Consider the following 21,546-nt stretch of genomic DNA (forward strand, 5'->3'; position numbering starts at 1 on the left):
CCTTATTCTTAGTTCAGGGCCTGCACATGGCACCAGTAGGAAAACCATGATCTGTAACTTCTCGTTTGGTGAAGATTCCCAGACCCCTCCCAGCAGTCGTCCTGCTCATCTCACAGTGTCTTGGGATTTTTCAGAGAGACCCCAGCCCCGACTCCATTATCTGGCCTGATGAGTGGGCTCTTGTGGACTCTCACAACCTTTTGATGAATTTCATCTTTTCCCCAAAGGTAAGAGCAGGCCGTGAAATCAGTACGTTGCATTTATTTAGAATGTAATAGGTTTTTGATTATCTGGGAACTGTGATTATTCTGGATTTTCAGAAAACAAAGCTCATCACCACAAGCCAATCCTCACTACAAAATCATTGGAGAAAGTAAAAATTCCACTTGTAAAATCATTTTATTGGTATAAATATACATATGAATAAAATACCTCAGCCTGTAATGTAAGTGAATATTTGTGAAATGTCTTAAAAAGTAGTATTTTGATTTTTTACAGGTGTCAAAGTATTCTCTTTTAATCACACATTAAAAGCTAATATGCAGAACAGAAATTAAAGGCCTTCAAAAAACATGAATATTCATAAAACCTCATTCCAATCAACTATATACATTAATCTGGGAGCATGGTAGAATCAGCCATGGGCCTTTCACTCGGTTCTTAACTCACTTGTTGGTGGCATCACAAAGGTCACCGTACCAAATTTAAATGTACAATTCCACATCAGGAAGGTAGACGTTCCCCATGGGAGAATGTAAAAACCATACCCAAGATCTGATATATATAATTTATACAAATTATTAGTGTGCTCTGTTAATTACAGTGTGCAATCGCATACATCAAGAATAAATTGCTCTATCAAGTGCAGGTTTGACACAGGTACAGTCAGCTGGGTGGTGTTACTCATGAGTATGTGTCCAGTTACCTCGTTTACCTCCCCAAACTCATCTGACGGGGCAACCTTTAGCTGCCTCAGAGAAATTCAAGTAGGGCCCATGGGATAATGCTGGCATTCGTTGAAGGCAGATGAAGGAATGCATAGAAATCAGATGCCAAGGGTTGGGAAAGATCACACCTGTGCTTTGATTCCCAAGAAATGGATTTGTTTTGGTTCTTGAAAAAAGGAGAAAGAAAAAAGCACCAAGAGACAAATGCTTAGAAGGAGAGAGAGATGTTGCCCTTGGTTCCTCTCTGATGGCTAACAGAAGCGCCCCTCACAGTAAGACTTCTGCGTGGGTGACCATTACACAAAAATATACTCTCTCTCTGCTTCTTCCCCAGAGTCGCTGCATTTGCTGCCTGGCTGGCCGTCTTTACTGGAGGCCCACTGCTTTTGCTCTTGACACTCCTGGGCCTGCTGGCTCCAGCTTCTCCTGGACACTGAAAGGAAGGAACGAAAGTCGTTACAGTTGATGAACAAGGAGATGCTGGTGGGGTGAGATAGGCGGGGGCCCTGAAGAGTGTGGGGGGGTTTCAGATGAACTTTCTCAGAAACAGTTTTCCAAGTATATTTCAAGACTCTAAACAGAAATTTAAAAACAAAACAGAAAACATAAAAACCCCAGTCTATGAGAGGGTGAGCCTCTCATAGATGCGGTTGTCCATCTGAGGGTAAGGACCCCAGCAGGGGAGGGTGGGGGTGGGAGCACAGGGAGGGGCAGGAAGGGGGAGCACCTGGAAGCCACTCTGTCCCAGAGGACCTCCTCAGTCACGCGGCACAGAAACAGCCCGGAGGTGGCACCGCTGGACAGATATTCCATCCATTGCCTTCTGCACACCATTTAGGGTTGGCAATCCCTGCTTCAAGGACAGGATATGAGGAGGCGCCCCAGTGATCTCTGTCAGGCCTTTCTGTGTCTCAGAAAACCCCAGTTTCACTCTCTAGGAAATGAAATAAAGTCTTGTGGAAATGAATTAATGCTGCCTCTATTCCATCCTTTAGGAACGGCTTCCAGGTAAAAAAACTGCCATGTTTGTTGCCTGTTCTGATCACATATGAACACGGGGGACCTACAGAGCAGTGATGAGAGAACAATCGCCGGACTGAGGCTTCGTGATGTGTCCTGCCAGGCGCTCCCTTTTATCACTGTTACTCTCCACAACTACTGGGTAGGTTCCATAAAACTTGGAATCAGGATTTAAATTAAATCTTTCTCCAAAATCCATGTTCTTTTCCACTAGGTCATAGCTTCTCTGCTACTGTACCTTGGAAAAGGTCCAGATGCCATACTCCAGCATGGCTGTTAAGAGTTATTAAATATTACTCACCAGGTCTATTGTAGAAATATCACTTAAAACCGAAAAATACCAAACCCCATGCACTTTGAGTGGCTTGAAAGAGTGCAGCTACCTACTACTCAGAAGTTTAAATATCCAACCAGGAACACAGTCCTGGAAAACCAAGAGGATTCATTTGATGCTTTGAATCATTTTGATGTTAGCATTATGTTAAAACTCATTTTGCTAGGAACTGGCTATTTAAATGTTTCATCTGCTAAGGAATGTTGTTTTAGAAAGTGAAAGCTCATGAAACCTAATAGGCAAAATGCAAACATAATAAAGAACTTCTCTTGCCAATCCTGCTGTCAGAGCCAGATTCTGATCACTACACAATAAAAATTTAAATTTTAGTTAAAAACATTAAATTTACTCAAAATTCTTAAAAGGATGAAATTTCATGATAAAATAATTTTTTAAAAACTTTTGACTTTTTAACACAACAGTTTTGAGCAAATTCTCAGATGGAGGGGAAAAGCAAATAATAAATATTATATTGAAGTTTTGTTTTATTTTAGCTTGATTTGGGTAAAAAAAAAAAGGTGTTTGGTCCTTTGAAAGTTGTTAACAAGCCAGGTTTTGGGAGAAAAGGTAAGTAATTTTCTATAAATTTCCCTTTTTCACAAAGTAATTTGATAGTAATACTCAATATTTAAGTTCTGAACTTGTGTCTGTGTACTATGAACAGGGGTTAGCAGGGAAAATATACTATATTTTGATCTTGAAATACTTTGCAATAATCTAACCTCAAAACAGATCATTACTAGTGAAATCGGCTAGAAAATCTTATTCATTTTAAAACTAAAATAAGTATTACCCAGGTTTCCAACACTACAAATTCAAAGGAAGAAGTATGCTGATATATTGCTCGTTTATCTTCAGAGCAAACGTATTAGCTTTCTTTCTTAAATTAAAAAATTTCATCCTTCCCAATATTTATAACATCCTCAGAATCCCAGGTCTGATTGATGTCACATGATATGACATCAATAATACCCTCTAAAAATGGAGAAATTCCTGCAATCAAATACATTTCTGTCACAGATAAAAACCAAGAACCCTGGACCAGGACTAACCGAAATTGAGTACCAATCCAACACAGGAATTTTCCTGCAAAAAGTAAGACTGTCCTTCAGTCTCCATCCAAGTGACACTAGCTTCTGAGTCCTCCAAGAAGGGTTTGGGGCGGGGGGGAAGGGAGGGGAAGGGCGGGGGTGAATGCAAGTTAACAGGCTGGTTTCTGAGTTGGTGACATAGAGCCAACCTGGTACCAGTCGTGAAAGCAAAACTTCTAATTTGCCTGACATAGTCACTGAGAGGAATAATGATATGCTGTTTCTGGAGGACTGTCAATGCAGTTCACTATGGTGGTGACATTATTTAAAAATTCTTTCTAAAAAATTCACTTTCATTGATTTAACTCTACCAGTTGTGAATGTGATAAGGGTCTAGTACCAGGCTGACATTTTCTTTGTATCATAAGTAAGGTACCATTCTTGGACAGGAAAACTGAGGCATGGTGAGATCAAGGAACTGTTTGCACCACTCAAGTTTGAAAGCCAAAGCACTTGGTATTAGTCCAGATTGCTAGTGCAAACAACCTTAGTAGGTGATGTGTTCTTTTTCATGTTTTCCAGCCTTTAGGCAGCATTATTTGATTGCATGTAATTAGGACAGTAATTAAAAAATTACAATTATATTTAAGTAGGTTCAGTATTTCTGAATTCAGACTTTTTACTAATTTAGAGAAACTTTCTCTTAGGCAGCCTGATTTAATGCTTGACTTGATAACTGTTTTGAAGACTGTTTTACTACACTTCTTTAATGCAACAACTCATACATTAAAGTTCAAGAGCTTCTCTATATGTGTCTATACACATTGATTACCATTCCAGGTACCATTAAAATTATAAAAGATACCTGAGTAAGTAAACAGGCAATTTATTCAACAGAAACAGTCTATATGTATATTCATATCCTGTCTTCAGTGTTGATAACTGATAGAGAGGCTCAAATGTGAAATCTGTCATTCTTGAAGATGATCTGAGTTTGCATATATATATGCAAATATACATCTATGCTAATTTTAGAGCATCTTAAATGTGCATATAAATTCAGAATTAGAGATTGATATAAAAATTTGAGCTTTTCTCTATTTTAAGCTCCACTGACATTCATATTTCCCAGGAGAAAAACATGATGACCTTAAAGTCTGTAGTTGGCCTTGTTTTTTTGAAATATTTTCTGACAAGCACTGAAAGTGTCAATGAACTGTTAAATTTCTTTCGAAGAATTCACATAGGGGTAGTAGAACCCAGATCTGGTGAGAAATGGTTGAACACAGCACTGGGTTACAGATTATTAGCCACAGCCAAATATTTGTTGGCTATAGGCTGAATTATGGAAGAGGCAAGTGATACACTATAGGAATCTCAGAATAGGATGGCCTGTCCAAATAGGATACATTACAATGCATACAATGTCAACACCAACTCTTTTCTTCAAGAAAATAGGACATACTCTAATGAAGACATCGCAGCTTATAGTAAACGTAGAGAAGAAATGATATGAAATTCAAAAGATGCAATTACAAATACTTCCAGGAAAAGAAAGTAAGCATTTTACCTGTCAAACCAATATTAAAATAGCCACATAATTAAAACATAATAATCATGATAAAAATAGGCAGCATGCTTTGAGAACAATAGCTTCTGTTTGTTTCAGAGAAATTATTTAGGAAGGTAAGAAAGCTGTTTTAGCATAAACAAAGCAACTCTTAAAATACTTAAAGAAAACTACACACTGTGGTTTAATAGAATTGCTCTGCTAATTGCATTTGTTAACCAAACTATTCAGAAAGCAGACTGCTATGCAGTTCTCAGGGGTGAAGACAAGTGCTGGGAATCGGCACTAACAAAACAAGATTAAAATGTACATCAGATTATTGTAACTGAAGCTCCTCTAAAAATTATGCTTTTGGTTCCTGTTCATATCTCAAGAAATCTAGGCAGGAAAGCAGATCAAGATGGTCCTATTGAATTCCATTAAAATTTGACATAGCCCATCACAATGAGAGTTTTAAACCAAAGAGAGGTCATCAAAAAAAAAAAAAAATTCAGACAGAATTTCTTGCCTTTCTAGGATTCGGCTTTTCTCTAGCTTCATCTTATTTTTACTCTATCTCAAAACGTCACTGGATGATCAGTGTGGTACTGGCAGGTGGGCTCTTCATCCATGTGTTGTATATATAAAGTGCTGTTGGTAGTCACTTGAAAAATGAATGTTACATTGCATGAAGGGTGCTTCGTTAACAACAAATGATTATAAGTCAACTGATGCAAAAGTTCAAATGTAAATTTCCAAAATCTAGCAACATCTAGGTAACCTTGGGTGTCCTAATCAAAAGAGGCAATATAGAGCTTCTGATTTAATATAAATTCTTTTTTCAGAAAATGTCTTATTGTAATTTATGTGATTTGAAGATAACAGATTTTCTTGAAAATATTGAAAACTCTCTTGCAGAGAGAAGTTATGTAACCATGTGACTATGAACACACCTACCACAGGAAACCCTTTAAAAATCCAGAAACAAGTCAGGTGTTTTCCTCTAGGGCAGTTGCTACCCAGTCCAAACAGAATGTTGCTTTCCTTATGCAGTGGGCCGTGTCCTTAACGCCACCCTGCCACCTGGCTGGTGTGTTCTGGGCCAAGAGGACATGGCTTATCTCTCAGTATCTGGTCAAGAAGGCTGACTCCAATGCTGTTGCTGGCGGGAGACTGGTAGATGCTTGCTCCATTGTTCTTGTTTTGAACTGTGTCAGAGAAAGTCCTCAAAGACAACAGTTCCTACGAGAAGTCATAACTCACTGGGCTACAAAGCTATAAGGTAGATCAAAGGTTTGAGAATGGTTTAGCCTTTTTCAGTAAATAGAACTTATCCCTATTTTAAGTTCACTTCCACTGACCTGCCTTCTGGGATGCTTTCTGAAGAGGCAGTAAGGGGTGTGGGTTTATGGCTAGACTGCAGGCACTTTATCCCTGGAGCCACCTACCCTCATGTTACCATCTGATAAAGTATTACAGGGAAGAGAAAAAAGCCTATTCCAAGAGAAGAAATCCCTTAAAGAAGCTTCAGATATCAAAATATTTAGTATCTTTTATTATACTAAAACTTCCTTTAAAAGACTAAGTCATATTTATAAAAAGCTATTAACCAAGGAGATGATGAATACTTAGTCATAGAAAAGCCATTTCCTCTCTGAGTCAGCAGTACTTATTCTAAAATTTCCCACTGGAGATAAAAGCTGATTTAAAATCCATTTCCTGGGACTGTCCTCACCTGAACAGAACTTTACAGGATGTATACAGTGTCGAATGGAAGACAGTTATTGGGTAACTGTTGTAAAATAATATAAGAGGTTGAAAAGTAAATTGGTACTTTTCCTTTCTTCCTATAGGGTTACAAAGTGTCCACTGAAGATAACCTGTGTCCTTTGCTAGAAGAGTGTAAGGTAAGGTGTTTGGCCAACATTCTCTAAAGGTAACCATGTTACTCTTAATTTCTGACCCCATCCCAGTTTAAATCTAAGAAGAGTAAAGAGAGAAAAGAAGAGACTAGGAGACATGACCCCAAATATAAAAATCAACCTCCATGATCACAAAAATTTGAAAGGACAAGTCACCATAATCCAAAGTAACTTGGTCCTCCTCGTACGAATTTCTGGTTTTAGTTTTTACTTTTTGTCCCACAATGGAAGGACCATCCTGCTGCCATTTAGAGAAAAAAAAAGATCAACTGTATGAACAATCCCTGACCCAATCCCAGGATAGAAGTTACGTTCAATTAAAGTTTGTTTTTGTTAGTGCCAGTTCATAAGCTTTGGGACAGTGAGGGATGATAAGTGAAGACTCTAACCATTTGTTGGCTGTGACTTCCTGTGCCCAATTGCATTCACTTCCTCTTCTGCAATGGTGGAGTACCGTTTTGAAGGTCTTTTCCCTCTACCGGAAGGCTTGCCACTGTCATGATCTGAATGCCTTTTGTAATAATCTCCTCTTTGCACTACTGAGGAAAAGGGATCCATTTTACCCTTTATAGTAGCAAATACATCAACGTGTTGACATTAATATTAAAAAACGTTAATATTAAAACTTAAATATCAGCTTACCCACCCCACTTAAGATTCAAGGTACCTCCAGTGTTGGTCCTGAACAGATACACCATTATCTACAGAATTCAACAGCCAACATTATGGAAATGTCGTGCAAAATGAGGTGAGCTCCGAGTCTGCCCCCAAAATATAACTAACAGAAAGGCCCCCGCGTTACTATTTCAATTCCAAGATGGATTAACGAAATTCACATTCACTATGGAATAATCCAGAAGAAGCACAGCCGTTTACCTGATTTAAAAATGAGTTGGGCACGCTAGTCCAGAGGGAGGCACAGAACAAGGAAATGAAGTAACTGGCATGAATAATGTACAAGAGAGTAGGAATGGGAACAACAGGAACAGTTTTCTAAAGGAAAAGAGGGCTCACAAGTGGCTCTCATTCCTGGGCAGCTTAGTAGACAAGCTGAAAAATAAACTGAAATCAAAACATTACCACCTCTGACATTCACCAACTGTTCTGAGACCTTATGTATATTTTTGAGTCCAATTTCAGTTTAAAGCAACACCATCAGAATGATCTCGGAGATTATCCTGGATCCCAGATGGGAAAGCAGTGATTTCCATAACTCTCCAGTCTTCAGCTGGAAAGATGGGGGGTGTAAACCATCCACAGTATTTGCTATTGGGAGAGTGGGGAAAGGAATCAAGCATCTACCTGTGAAGCCCTGATACATTTGAGAAGCAACACATTCATTCCTAAATTCCTGGGGAAAGAACACCTAACTTTCCCAAAGCAGCCAAGGACCTGCCTGTAGCATCTAGTATTTCACCATCTTGGTTAACGCTAGAGGCTCCATGGACACGCTCTTTTACTCAAGAGACTGGTGGGTTACTCTGGGCCTCGTCTTAGGCATCTTAGAAAGCTTCATTTTTCAAAAACGTTAAGCAATTATTTCTTGTTCAGCCCTCAGCCCTTTTCTTTTCAATGCATCCATATTTCCAATTGCTTTTGACAAGACAAACATTCCTACTTACCCTCACTACTCCTCCATGCCTTCCCATTTCTCACCAATAAAATTCTTTCAGACATTTTTCAAAGCTTCCTTGTAAGTAAAGATACAAAGACAGCAATTGCAGAAAGGGAAAAATGAGGGTAGGACAGGGAAGGGACTTGACTGCCTGGTTTGAGCAGGCAGTCACTCTGACCTGACACCACCACTGATTCCTCTTTCTAGACCAAGGCTTTCAAAGGCTGTGGCTATAATACTGAATCCTGTATTTATTGATCACCCAGTGTCAAATGACCGTGTCAGCCATCATTCAATGGCTTTAGTTTCTCTGTTTGACAGACTGGTTTATCAGCTTTGGTCAAAAACCCTCACCTTCTTTAATTTACAGCCAGTAGGTGAGTGAAGTTTGTACACATCAAATAAATCTGCAGAATGGAGATAAGAAAGCAGGCTGTGCTAGTTTTTATGAGACTCTCAGTCAATAAAGAGTGTACTCAGAAACACTTTCCATTAATTTCAACCCAAAAGACAATGAGCCGAGGTAGGAAGATGTCACAATCAGAGCGATCAGAGAATTCTAAAGCACCAAACAACCTAAAATAAAACCAAGCAGCCCCAAACCACGCTGAGAGCTATCTGGACATGGGTGACGATGGCTCCAGATAATAGGTGGGGCTTAGAGTTGGCAATTACACTTTATGATAGATATAACTGCACATTGAACAGAATGGGAGAAGTGGAGAGAGACAAGATGGGGTGCAAAAGTCAGCCCAAACACACCTCGCCTCCACAGACAACAATATTTGATCTGATTCTGGGAGACAGCATTCAAGCCCTGGGATTATCTTGCTCTGCTCCCACCCCAGCAAAGTAAAAGAAACAAAAAAGACACAAACTGGTGTGACAGTGCTCTGAGAACATCCATGCAGGTGACACTTCTGAGAATGAGGATCATCTGACTTCACGACCACGCAAGCTAACCATCCACCAGGTCTCCTAAGCCTGTGTGAGCCACTCCTGAACCATAGTGACAGCAACTGACCACCAGGGGGAGCTCTTCTGAGAAGCAGTGGAACCTAGAAACCTACAGGTAGCGCCAGTCAGTCACAAAACAATGTTGTTGGCACTCCTAATACAGAGGGTCAGTCAGGAGCATCTAGAGATTACTATTACCAAGACCTTTGGGCTGAGTGACTCAGTTATGCTTTTACTCTTTGTATACAGTCTTTAAGACCTAGTGTCACCAGCAATGTTGAATCAAGTCTGCTCTGGTTCCAAAATGTAATCCAAGGGATGCTGGCTGACAAACTCTAACCAAGATGAATTCCTTTCCTTAGAAATGACTCTCCTTGGAGAGAGCTCCTGCAGAGAAAAGAAAAAATCTTACCTTCCCGGGAAAAGGTCCTAGGACTGGGCTGCGGGCTGCCCTGGCCATCTCTCTCTTTGTCTGAAGGAACTTTTTTCAAGACAGGCGGGAGAAGAGCGACTTTAGGAGAACCCGGACTGGATGGAGAGTCTGGGACATCCTCTGTGGAGACAAAAAGACACCCATCAAACTGGATTCCTAAAGCATAAGCTGGGTTAGTCTTTAAATACAAATGACTAATCTTTTAAAAAAACATCATAGTTTTTCTGGCCCAAAGTTAGTTTCATAGCCCAGTGAAGTAACAAACAATAGAAAAAAAGAATTAAAACTTATAAAGAGTTAAAAATCTATAGATACGACTATACCTTGCAGACAGAATTTCCGTTTCAGAATTTCAGTGAGCTGATATTTGAAAATTAGACTGTAGGTGAACTAAATACTCCTTCTGCCTCAAAGGTCATTTGATTTTCTTAAGTGATGGTTATTACCCACTGACTTGACCTGCTCTCAAATCCAGTACAGCGGTCACCATATGTATAGACCACTGTCTATAGATTACTATAGATTCGTATTTTCAGGAGTGGGGGTGCATGTACCTACATAGACTTACTGAGATCAGTTGGAATAACTTAAAATCATAGACTTTGAGGACCAGAAAGGACTGTTGTGAACACTGTACAACTGGAGAGATTAAATGACCTGCTAAGATAAAAAGATGGCAAAACAGCTGGCCTCTTATTTCTGAAGACTGTCCTGTTTCAGTCTGGTTGAAAGGAAAACCTGAATTACACTCCCTTCCTCTGCTCTATCACCAGCAAGGTTAATTCTCAGTGTGTGTTGTGGGTGTGTGTGTACACACGGACAGTGGGGGCTGTGTGCCTCTGACATGTTATTTACAAAAACAGGTCCATAGTTTGCCCAGCCCTGTTCTAAACCCTAAATACTTCACAGGATATCGGATAAAAACAGAGCAACGTACGGTTTCCCTAATTGTGGCTCTCATCCTTAACCTGTGGCTTTCTCAAGGATCTGAGCACCTGGACTCAGCCTGCAGGAAGCACCACGCAGGGGCGCTTTCACCATCCTGCCTTCGACCCACAGCCCTGAGTGCAAGGACGGTCCCTGAGTGGTGACCTGGGTGCTGAATGAAGGAGCCCTTTAGCCTCGGTCCCATTAGCAGGTTTCTCCCGGGGCCTCTCCTGCAGACACCTCCCCCCCCACCCCCCCCCCGATCTAGTCATGTTCACCAGACGCCCTGGAAACCATCTGTGAAGGCCCAGGCACTCCAGCTTGGGAAGCCATCTGGTAATAGTGTTACTTCCCAACCGGCAAAAACAAGTCCTTACCAGGCCGCGAGGCAGTTCTTGGTTTCTGCGGAATGGTGGGCCGCGCAGCCAGGTTGGGTTTGGGGGCCTGCAGGAGGGGCTTCGGGCTGGTGGGCCTGTTGGAAAAGCTCCGGGGCTTAGAGCCCGCCTCCGCCTTGAGCTCGGCTTTGGCATTCTTTTCTGGGGTTCCCAAACCGAGGCGGTTCTCTGGATGCACTTTAGGCACTAAAATGAAAACGGGCACAAAAAAATACTTTACTGTAAAACTCAAAGGTGAAAGAAACCAATCCTTAAGAGACTTTTATAGCTGTTTATAATTTCTCAGCTATTTTATCTAATAGAAATATAGTTGACTTACAATATTTGTTTCATGTGTACGACATAGTGATTCAATATTTTTATAGACTATATTCCATATAAGGTAGTTATAAAAATACTGGCTATATTCCCTGTGCTGTGCATTATAGCCTGTATCTTACTTATTTTGTACCTGGCAGGCTATATCTCTTAATCCCCTTCCCCAGTCTTGCCCCCCTCCCTCCCAGCCCCTCCCCACTCATAACCCTTAGTTTGTTTTCTGTATCTGTCAGCAAAGATATTTTAGAACAGAAACACGCTATTCTAGCATGTGTTCAGAATAAAAACATGCTGGCGGAAAACTAAGATTCTTGGTAGAAAAACAGTGAACTCGATGGCACTCTTCTGATCACTTCTGATTATTCCACGGACGACAAGCCTCATGTTTAATAGAGTACATGCCCATAGAGGCATACAGGGGCAAGAGCCAGTCTCAATGCATTTGAAGCACTCAGATCTTCCTTAGATCTGGTACAAGGTACCGTATAACCAACTGTAGGCACCTCTGTTCTGGACGACACTCTGGAGTTGGGCTGCAGGCTCTGGGAGAGGAGGACTGTGTCCCAAACCTCACGTTTAGTGAGAACCACTCCAGAAGCATCATCTCCTGCTGCCTTAATTTATCCAGATAACAGGGAAATATAAACTGGCTGAACGTGAGTTATAGTCTCTTTCCTTGTGAAAATGCTAAAGTTCAACACAAGAATGTCAAACAGCAAAATGAGGTAATTAACAAGTTACTCTCCAGTTTCCATCTAAAGTCTATTACTCTCTTCCTACACCTAAAAAGTCAAAGGGACAAAGGATGTTGAATATTCATGGATGTTCAAGCTGAGAGAAAAAAAGCATTCCCTCATGTCAATTAAAAGGGCTCCCTGCTATATACTATATGTGGCTTATTTTCAAAAACATCAGCAAAACAGACTCATGGATACAGGAAACAAGCAGGTGGTTACCAGAGGGGTAGAGGGGTGAGGGAGATTAAGAGGCACAAACTTCCGGAGACAAAATAAGTGTACCACAGGGATGAAATGTATAGCCTGGGGAAGGAATACAGCCACTGATACTGTAATAACTTCATATGGTGACAAATGGTAACTAGACTTGCCATGATGATCACTTTGTAATAAAAATATCAAATCACCATGGTGTGTACCTGGAGCTAACTCGGTGTTCTAAGTCAATTACACTCCAATAATAATTGATTTCATCAGCCATGTCCCCTTTTTCCCCTCCCCAAATACCCCCAGTTTAGGAGTTCTTCTCAAGGAAATCTCTTCCCTTTGTGGAATCAGGAAAGGTGCCTTGTCCAGGTGCTAGGTTATTGTGGTGGGAATGAGCCCCTAAGTGCAGCTGGGGCAGGTGAAGGGCTGTGGTCTTCTAGGGAAAGTCAAGGTCCATTCTTGCTCTCCATCTTTATTTTCCTTCTGTCAATCACATGTGACTCCTGGGACCAGAAGGTCATAGTTTGTCCTAAGGGGGTGATGGCAGTGACCTGACTTACCAGCCCCACCTCCATCCAACCGTTCTGTGCTGCTCAAGGTCAGGCTGGAAGAATCCTGGGAGACAGCATCATTCCCAAGTTTCTAAAAAATTCAAGCACCCCACCGCAAAAGTGCATAGTTATTTAAAGTGTCAAGAGAAAGAACAAAGCAGATCATAAGTGGCAACAAATAATGGCTCCTTAACTCTCCTGCCATGGCATTGACTGTGCATGACTTCGTCTCCCTGAGGCTCTCCTGCTGTGACAAAACTACAGGAAACACTAGATGGCGCTTTCAGATCACTGGTATATGTCTTGAGCAGCTTAAATCCTAAGAATGTTGTCACTTGGAGCCCATCTATTTATCAAATCCAAAGCACAAGGAAAAAAAAAAAACCCCTCCAGCACTTCTCATCTTTCTACCAAAAGGCAGCTATATTCATCGATGGAAACGATAAAATAAACAGCTCATTAGTCAAAACAGCACATTCCTTGTTGCAAAGAAAATCTATAAAAGACTATACTGTAAATATTTCCTTAGGCATCTGACTCACCAAAGATATGGTCACAGTATTTACTCAGAATTCTGACATCATGCCTCTCTTTGTTAACAGAATATAGTTTTATCCCAACTCTTTTCTGAGAGCTAATGAGTGAGTTAGGAGGGATCTGTAAATAGAAAATCGCTAGAGAACGGTGGTGGTGCTGGTGGAAAAACTCTGGTGAACATCTGTAAAATCATGCGGGATGCAGGATTTAATGAAACAATCAGCATCTTTAGAAGTAATACAAAACAAGCCCTCTGTGTCCTGGTATAACCACTTACTTTCTGAAAATCAAGAGTTCATTAAGATGAACTGTTTTATTCTGATACTTTAAATAAAGCTGGAGAACCCAGTTTTATTAACATCAAAGAGCTCAAGATAGTGCACAGACACCAAAACCTGAGTTTTTCCTGAGGGCAGGAAAAATATCAATGTTAAAAAAGGGAAGAAAAATAAATACACAACTTATACTTTTTAAAGAGGTTCAGAAATAAGTAATGCAGATTTGGGGGTACTCAGTTCAGTTCAGTCACTCAGTCATGTCCAACCCTTTGTGACCCCATGGACTGCAGCATGCGAGGCTTCCCTGTCCATTGCCAATTCCCGGAACCTACTCAAACTCATGTCCATCGCATTGGGGGATACTCAGCAGTTTTTAAATAATAAAACATGTCTTCATAGCAACACAACATATCTCTATAGTCAAATATTCAATTAATTCTAACAATACTTTGCCTTTTAAATCTTGAATTTAGCAAGGAACTTTCAGGTTTGGAAAAGGACATAAACTCTGAAAATAACTGAAAAACAGATCTCCCTGGTTAGAACTAGAATCTGGTTTCAATCATTTTATTTGCCTCCGTCAGTTCTCCTATCTCCAGTGACCCTTGGGTCTCCATTTGGATTCAACGGTCTTTCCCCAGAGTGGAGCACGTCCTAGGCACAGCTGTCACGTGTTTCTGTGACAGGCACAGGAGCACCTGAGCAGGTGAGAGGTGGACCTTCAGCCACTGCTCGACCTTCCAAGGCTGAGGCTCTTCGGGAGCGCGTGACCCTAGTGCTGGTGGAAAAACATGGCCAGGTCCTGTCTGTGCTCCGCGTCCTTTGGGAAAGAGCCGTTTGTTTGGGGCTTTTTATTTAACTCATAGGCTGTTTTCCTGTACCTGTCTTGCCCATAAAAACTGCATGGAGACAAAAATGTCAAAGGCAACCAAGTCAAAAGAGCCCCCCTCCCTTACCTTCAGTGAGCAAGCGGCCTTGGCTTTCATCTCCTGCTTGGCTTTCATCTCCGCCAGCAGCCCACTGCCCATCATCTGGACCCCGTACCTTCGCCCTCCCTGTGGGCTGCCCTTGCTGTCACTCCGGTCCACCTTCCCCACGTCTTCTCTTTGACTTTCTTCTAAGGAGTCAGGTGTTTTGATCTCCTCCATCCGATCAGCACTGCCGTTGTGCTCGGCTGGCTTTGTGTCCTTCCTGGGGGCATCCACAGCTGGACTTCTGACTCCCGCCTTGGGGGAGGAGAGTTCTTCTGCTGTCAAGATTGTTGAGGACCGCTCAGGTTTGGTCCGGGGTTTGATTAAATTGAGAAAGCCAGTTTTCCGAAAGTCGCGTTTTTTCTTCTCATCTCCTCCTTCACTAAGCTCGTGGGACTCTGAGCCCCTCGATGACCATCGCCTATAATTCAAAAGAAAATCCTGTTGGGTTTACTGTAATGAAAGCTTCAGCAAGAGTCACTCAAAATAGAAATAAGGAGATGGCTGCTTATATATAGCAACAATTTTGAAACATTTTAAAAAGTTGACTTGGAAATTGGAAGGTTGACTATCATCATCATATCCACAGGTGAGGAAACTGAGGCATATAAAAATTAAGAATGAGAATCCGAAGGTATCATTGGGACTATTGAGAGCAGAGGTGAGTTTTTTCTGTTTAAATGCTCTAGTCAAGTGCCTCTCCATTCATAAGAGCTTTTAGAAAAGGTAGCTCCACCCACGGCATAGATAGGTGACTGCCTTATTTAATTTGGAGGGTACTGGAAAGGCCCAGATTTCCCCTTAAGTGCCTGTAATCCCTCCACAGAAATCCCAACCTAAGTGCTTAACTCAAACCAAGATCCAGATCCTTGCTTAAATGTAAAAATAAATTATAAAAATAAAAAGCACTATTCAAAGCCAAAAGAAATGTAATACCACGGAAAGAGGCAATGACATGAAAAAGCAGCTGGTGAGCTTTGAGAGAGGTTTGTCAGAATATTCTGAACATTCTGAAACCTGGGAAATGGATGAGGAGAAAGTAAATGATTTGGGCTGAATGGGAAGTATTATGAGAGCCTTTCACTTAGAGGTGGAAGGTACTCATGTAGCTCCTCTGAGTCCCCAGGAAAATGCCAGCAGGAGAATTTTTTTAAAAAAGAAAAAAGGCCTAAGCCCCAGAGAGGAGAAAAAGCAAAAACAATAGTTTGGAAGGCAAAACAGGAGTGGAAACTGACTTCATAAATCTGGGAAAGCTGACCCCTGAAGTATTAGCTGGGAAGGCCCAGACGCAAATGCATTTCAGGTGACGGGAAACAGAATGTGCCATCCCATAATATGCTTGTGGCATAGGATTATTTTAGGCTGGTTATTTTTAAGGAACAGCAGACACAGGGGAAATTTCTCTTCTGTCAGAGAAATATACATTTATACAGAAAATCACCATGTGTAAGGATGTATTCCTCTCCATACCAGGAGAAGCAGGATGACTAGATCCCTAGAAATTTATCAACAGAGAAGGGCCAGGACTTAAAACCTACACAATAACCTTAGCCCTTGTTTACCTGGTTCACAATAACATCCCCAAACTGTCTCTCTTCCGTCTTTAGCTGAAGATGGTATGGAAGGTGGTGCCGTGGGCCATTTCAGAGAGTTAGTTACTCAGTGTCCCTGGGTATCCCCCATGTATACAAGAGGTATATGGGGTGATAAACTCCATGAAACAAGAATAATAGAAAAATCTGATAGCGGAAATGGGAAACTCAAGGTTGGAAGATAAGACTGAGAAAATCTCCCAGAAAGTTGGGGGTGGGGAGGGGTAAGAAAAAGATGAAAAAATAGAAGAGAAGCAGTTTTTTTTTTTAAACTAGTAGATTAAAAGAAGAAACACAATTTGAATAATAGAAGTTTAAGTAAAAGAATATAGAGAAAAAGGAAGCAAAGAAATTATGAAAAGTAATTCAAGAAAAATTCCAGAAGCAAGAGATACAAATTTCCAAATTGAAATGGCTCATGAGTGCCTAATACATGGATTTTAACAAAACAAGATCAAAAAACCCACACAGAACATATCATCATAAGATGTCAACGTACTAAGAACAGAGAGAAGATCCCAAATACTTTCTGAGAAGCAGAAAAACAAGCCACAAACAAAGGATGAGGACTCAAGATGACACTGGATTCTTAGAGCAACATTAGAAGTGAGAGGATAAGGGGACCAGGTCTTCAAAATTCTAAAGAAAGATGGATTCCGATCTAAAGTTCTGTAGCTGCCACAGTATTAACCAAAATGCAAGACATATGAGTTTCAGAAACTCACCTCCTGTGCTTCCTTCTTCAGCAAGTAACCAGAGGAGGTGCTGCCCCAAAATAAGAGTGAAGGAAGGAAGAGGATGACCCGGCCAAAGGGAACGGGAAAGTCACGGGAATGAGTGAGGAGACACCCCCGGCAGATGGCGAAGTGGGGCCCCAGGAGGACAGCAGGGGGCCAGACCTAAAGGCCAGGCTGGGGTGGTCAGACAGTAGTGAAGTACGTGCCCAGGAAGATGAAACTGAGAAGATGTGAGGAAACAGAGAACATTCATACCTTCACAGGGGTTTAGAAGGCATGTCAGTGACAGGTATACGGAAAACTAAGCAAATGCAAAAGGGGACAATTATCACCTCCAGGGAAAATAAAAAGTTGGAAAGGCAATATAATCACTGCATATTGCATAACTCAGCTCTGAACATTTACATGCTCATAATGAAGTAAATATGAAATACTGATGTAGCCAACAATTATGACACAGTTAACTAAGATGAAAAATGTGATAGCAGAAATGGAAAACTCAAGGTTGGAAGATAAAACTGAGAAAATCTCAAAGAGTTGAGGCAGGGAAGGGTAAGAAAAAGATGAAAAGATAGAAGTGTATGTGTGGCAGATGAATGGATAAGAAAGCTGTGGTACATATACACAATGGAATATTACTCAGCCGTAAAAAAGAATTCATTTGAATCAGTTCTGATGAGATGGATGAAACTGGAGCCGATTATACAGAGTGAAGTAAGCCAGAAAGAAAAACACCAATACAGTACACTAACACATATATATGGAATTTAGGAAGATGGCAATGACGACCCTGTATGCAAGACAGGGAAAGAGACACAGATGTGTATAACGGACTTTTGGACTCAGAGGGAGAGGGAGAGGGTGGGATGATTTGGGAGAATGACATTCTAACATGTACACTATCATGTAAGAATTGAATCGCCAGTCTATGTCTGATGCAGGATGCAGCATGCTTGGGGCTGGTGCATGGGGATGACCCAGAGAGATGTTATGGGGAGGGAGGTGGGAGGGGGGTTCATGTTTGGGAACACATGTAAGAATTAAAGATTTTAAAATTTTAAAAATAAAAAAACTAAAAAAAAAAAAAAAAAAGAAGTGTATGTGTGTTTGCCTGCATGCGTTTGGTGGACAGTAGGGTCAGACTAGGAGCTACATCATCATCCTCTATAGTAAGAAGCCACTGGTTATGGTCACTATTTAAAACTGAAAAATAAATAGCAACAACAACAAAGTTATTATGAAATATGGAAACAAAAATAAACAGCTAAAAGAATAGGGATTAACTGCCTCTGCGGAATAGGGAAAGAAACAAGGTCTGTTTTAAATTTCTTTTTTATAAAACACCTCTGACATTTTAAACTACGAGGAGCACGTGGAACTTCGATTTTCAAACTTCCTTCTTACTACTTGATGGTTTGACCTATGCCTGGACCTCTACATAGCAAACTGACAACAATCTGTTTTCATGTAACAAAAAGAAATGAAATCACAGCTTCTAGTAGATTCCATTATTATTTGATGAAAATTGATGCACCAGTTCTATTTGCGTACTAGAACATGAGGAGAATCCTAAAGCAGTATCTTCTAAGGGTTTTACACCTTATAAAGTTTGCCCAACTTTCCCTGGGCTTATTAGAGGAGGAGGTGACTTTAAGGGCAGAGGATGTCCCCCTGGCAGTGACGACATGTACAATCCGGATTGAATGTGCACAGACCGCTCCACTAATTCAACATCAAAAGTTTGGGACAAGGAGAGCCTATAGTATTGGATACAGGCCAAGACTGTCTTGATTCATTCAACCAAGAGTGACTGAGGGTAGATTATACATTACAGACTATGTCAGACACAAAGTTATAATGAGAAATCAGACCCAGGCATTTGTTTGTGAAGGACAGTATTCTACAGGAAGAAAAGATTTGAAAACAAATCATTAAGCAGGATTTCCCCATTTGGCTCAGTTTATGTTGGTACTTCCTGAACTTTTTGCATTTAGACTATGTTCATCCATTCCCCACAATGTAAAAAAGAAAAAACAAACAAACAAAACTCAGGGGTTATGTTGCTCTAACAGATGTATGCAGAAGATGAAAAGAAAAAAAGTGTCAAGTCAGCAATAGACAAAGGGTTGTTAATTGGGGAGGAGAGGAAATGAGGCAGGGAAAAGCTTCAAATAATAAATGATATTTACATTGGATCTTGAAGGAGAGAATAGAATTTTCCCCAGTATGGTAAGCTTCAAGGCCAGTGTCAAAGGAGATAAATAATTGGGTCCTAAAGCTTATAACATTCAGTAAGTTATACTGTTATGGATATAAAAATTTAACTTGCTCCCACCTTGCCATCCTGCAAAGGCAAGATAAGGCACATCAATCTATAGAATGGACCAGTTTTCCTTCCCTGTGCCCGGCCTGCCCACCCTCCACTTATCAGGATGGTTTAAATTAGTTCCTGGATTTGATATCTCAAAGTGAAGAACACTTCACCAACACAAATCCTTATTCAGAATGTACTTGGGAATGGATTTGCATTTAGTTGGAGATTAAACAACTTGGTACAAGTCATGCTTAAAGACTAGAGTGTTTCAAGTTAAGCTGTTAATAAAAATACCACTGAGTTGACATCTAAGGAAACTCCATCTTGGTAATAAGAAAATTCAGACAGAACTTTTCAGAGGCTAAATCTGAAGACTCTTTACTAATTCTGTTATCATTCTGACTCTGGTAAAGCTGTGCTACTTAGCAATAAATGATGTGTGCTCCCAGACATATCAAATTATAAACACGGGGAATTTAAAAATACAGTTGACCTCTGAATAATGAGGAAGTTAATTCACAGTCCATCCTCAGTATCCGAGTTTGTCCATATCCACAGATGCAACCAGCCAGGGCCTGTGTAGTACCGAAGTATCTACTATTGAAAAACATCCACAAATAAGTGGACCCAAGCCATTCAAACCTGCATTGTTCAAGGGTCCACTGTTAGTCATTTCAGCCTGTCAAATGTATCTCATTGTCTGAGATACATCCAGATGAATGTAATAAAGCCCTAAAAAAAAAAAAAAAACCTTGGGGAGATACATTTTGTGATCTGATTTAGATACTACAGTGGATCTTCAACTTGAGTGTGCCTCAGTATACCCTGGAGGACTTATTAAAACACAGGTTGCCACCTCTAGTTTCTGATTCAGTAGGTCTGGGGTACAGGTTTGAGAATTCATGTTCCTAACAAGTTCCCAATTGATGGTGGTCTTGCAAACCACCAGAAAAGTAAATCCTCTGTCAAATGTGTCTATCTTATATACTTATGAAATAAGAGCCTTAGTACATACTAAGTTTAAAATTATAACTGTTAGTCATTTAAATGTGAATTAAATGGTGTGATTAGTGAAATGACTCTGAACTCACTTGGAATCCATTTTGGTCACCTTCTTGGTGAAAAATTCATCTACACCTTCATCCACTCTCCCCATAAGACCGTTCTGCTCACCATCTTGGGAGACTATGCTGGTAGCACAGCCCTGCAAACCAAACAGGTGTGACATTAATTTATTAATTTACATTCAATATGCATCACTAGATTTAAGACACTGTGATAAAGGCCACGGCAAGGACACAGCTGATGGAAATAGGGCCCTACAGTCTCCCAGAGTAGAAGTCAAATGTAGAAACAAGGGTAGAAAGAAACCAAAGTGAGAAATGCGCTATGAACACAAAACCTGCTGAAGGCCTGAGGCTGAGTAAGTGCTGTCTTGGAAGCAGCTTGGAACCTAACAGGCTGTGAAGAGTCGTGTGTTCTTGAAGCACAGGAAGGCATTGTGGGCATATTGGTAAGGCAGGAGAATGCATGAAAAAAATGACACTATGTTTTGAGACCAGTAATAATTCCAGTGACCAGGGGCATGAGGCTTATAGATAGAGTTAACTGCTGAGTGTAAACCCTAGCAGATACTAAAAGTGGCCACTCCAAACGCACCCTTACCCCTGCTCCCCACCCCCCACCCCCAACCCCCGCCACACACACACTTGCTTCCTTTCTTTCTTACTGAAAGAACTCTGATTTCAAGACGTGAATACTTAAACAGTACTTCTATCTCCTTGCGATATACTTCTGGCCAGTGAGATATAAGGGGGTTCATGGGCAGGCTTTCCTGCAGAAGAAGGGATGTATTTTTTTCTACACGGTTATGAGAGAGAGGATGTGATGTCTGAGCCATGCTAATCATCTGCAGTTCAAGAGGAATTGAGCCTGAGGATAAAACCCACCATGCTGAGGATGACAGAGCAAAACAGTGGAAGCTATGCCTATGCTGTGCTGAATAAACCCGTCCCGGACCCTGAGACTTTTCGATCTCTTGTTAAGTGAGAAAATAAGTATTTCTCATGGCTTAAGTCATTTCCAGTTCAGCATCTCTCATATCTCTCATTCATAAATGAATACTTTCCAACTAATAATACAAGGTCTGACCGTGAACAGCCTTGAATCCTATG

At 40.8% G+C, this 21,546-nt stretch overlaps 1 protein-coding gene across 3 annotated transcripts in view; it reads right to left on the minus strand.

Moving 5' to 3' along the window:
* Positions 1-241: 241 nt before the first annotated feature.
* CARMIL1 (capping protein regulator and myosin 1 linker 1) overlaps positions 242-21,546 on the minus strand; it is a 306,445-nt gene continuing 285,140 nt past the window's right edge. Inside the window, exons 32-38 of one of the 3 annotated variants that reach the window (XM_069563602.1) lie at positions 20,464-20,576; positions 14,715-15,150; positions 12,953-13,034; positions 11,113-11,316; positions 9,788-9,928; positions 7,193-7,339; positions 242-1,380 (exon numbers count right to left, since the gene is read on the minus strand). In XM_069563602.1, coding sequence (XP_069419703.1) covers positions 1,244-1,380; positions 7,193-7,339; positions 9,788-9,928; positions 11,113-11,316; positions 12,953-13,034; positions 14,715-15,150; positions 20,464-20,576 — 1,260 coding nt within the window. In that variant the 3' untranslated portion in view covers positions 242-1,243. Of the gene's footprint in view, positions 1,381-7,192; positions 7,343-9,787; positions 9,929-11,112; positions 11,317-12,952; positions 13,035-14,714; positions 15,151-20,463; positions 20,577-21,546 lie in introns of all 3 variants that reach the window. The other 2 variants (XM_069563601.1, XM_069563603.1) reach the window with 2 other exon arrangements.

Source organism: Ovis canadensis, chromosome 20 (genome assembly GCF_042477335.2).
Source record: "Ovis canadensis isolate MfBH-ARS-UI-01 breed Bighorn chromosome 20, ARS-UI_OviCan_v2, whole genome shotgun sequence".
NCBI lineage: Eukaryota > Metazoa > Chordata > Mammalia > Artiodactyla > Bovidae > Ovis > Ovis canadensis.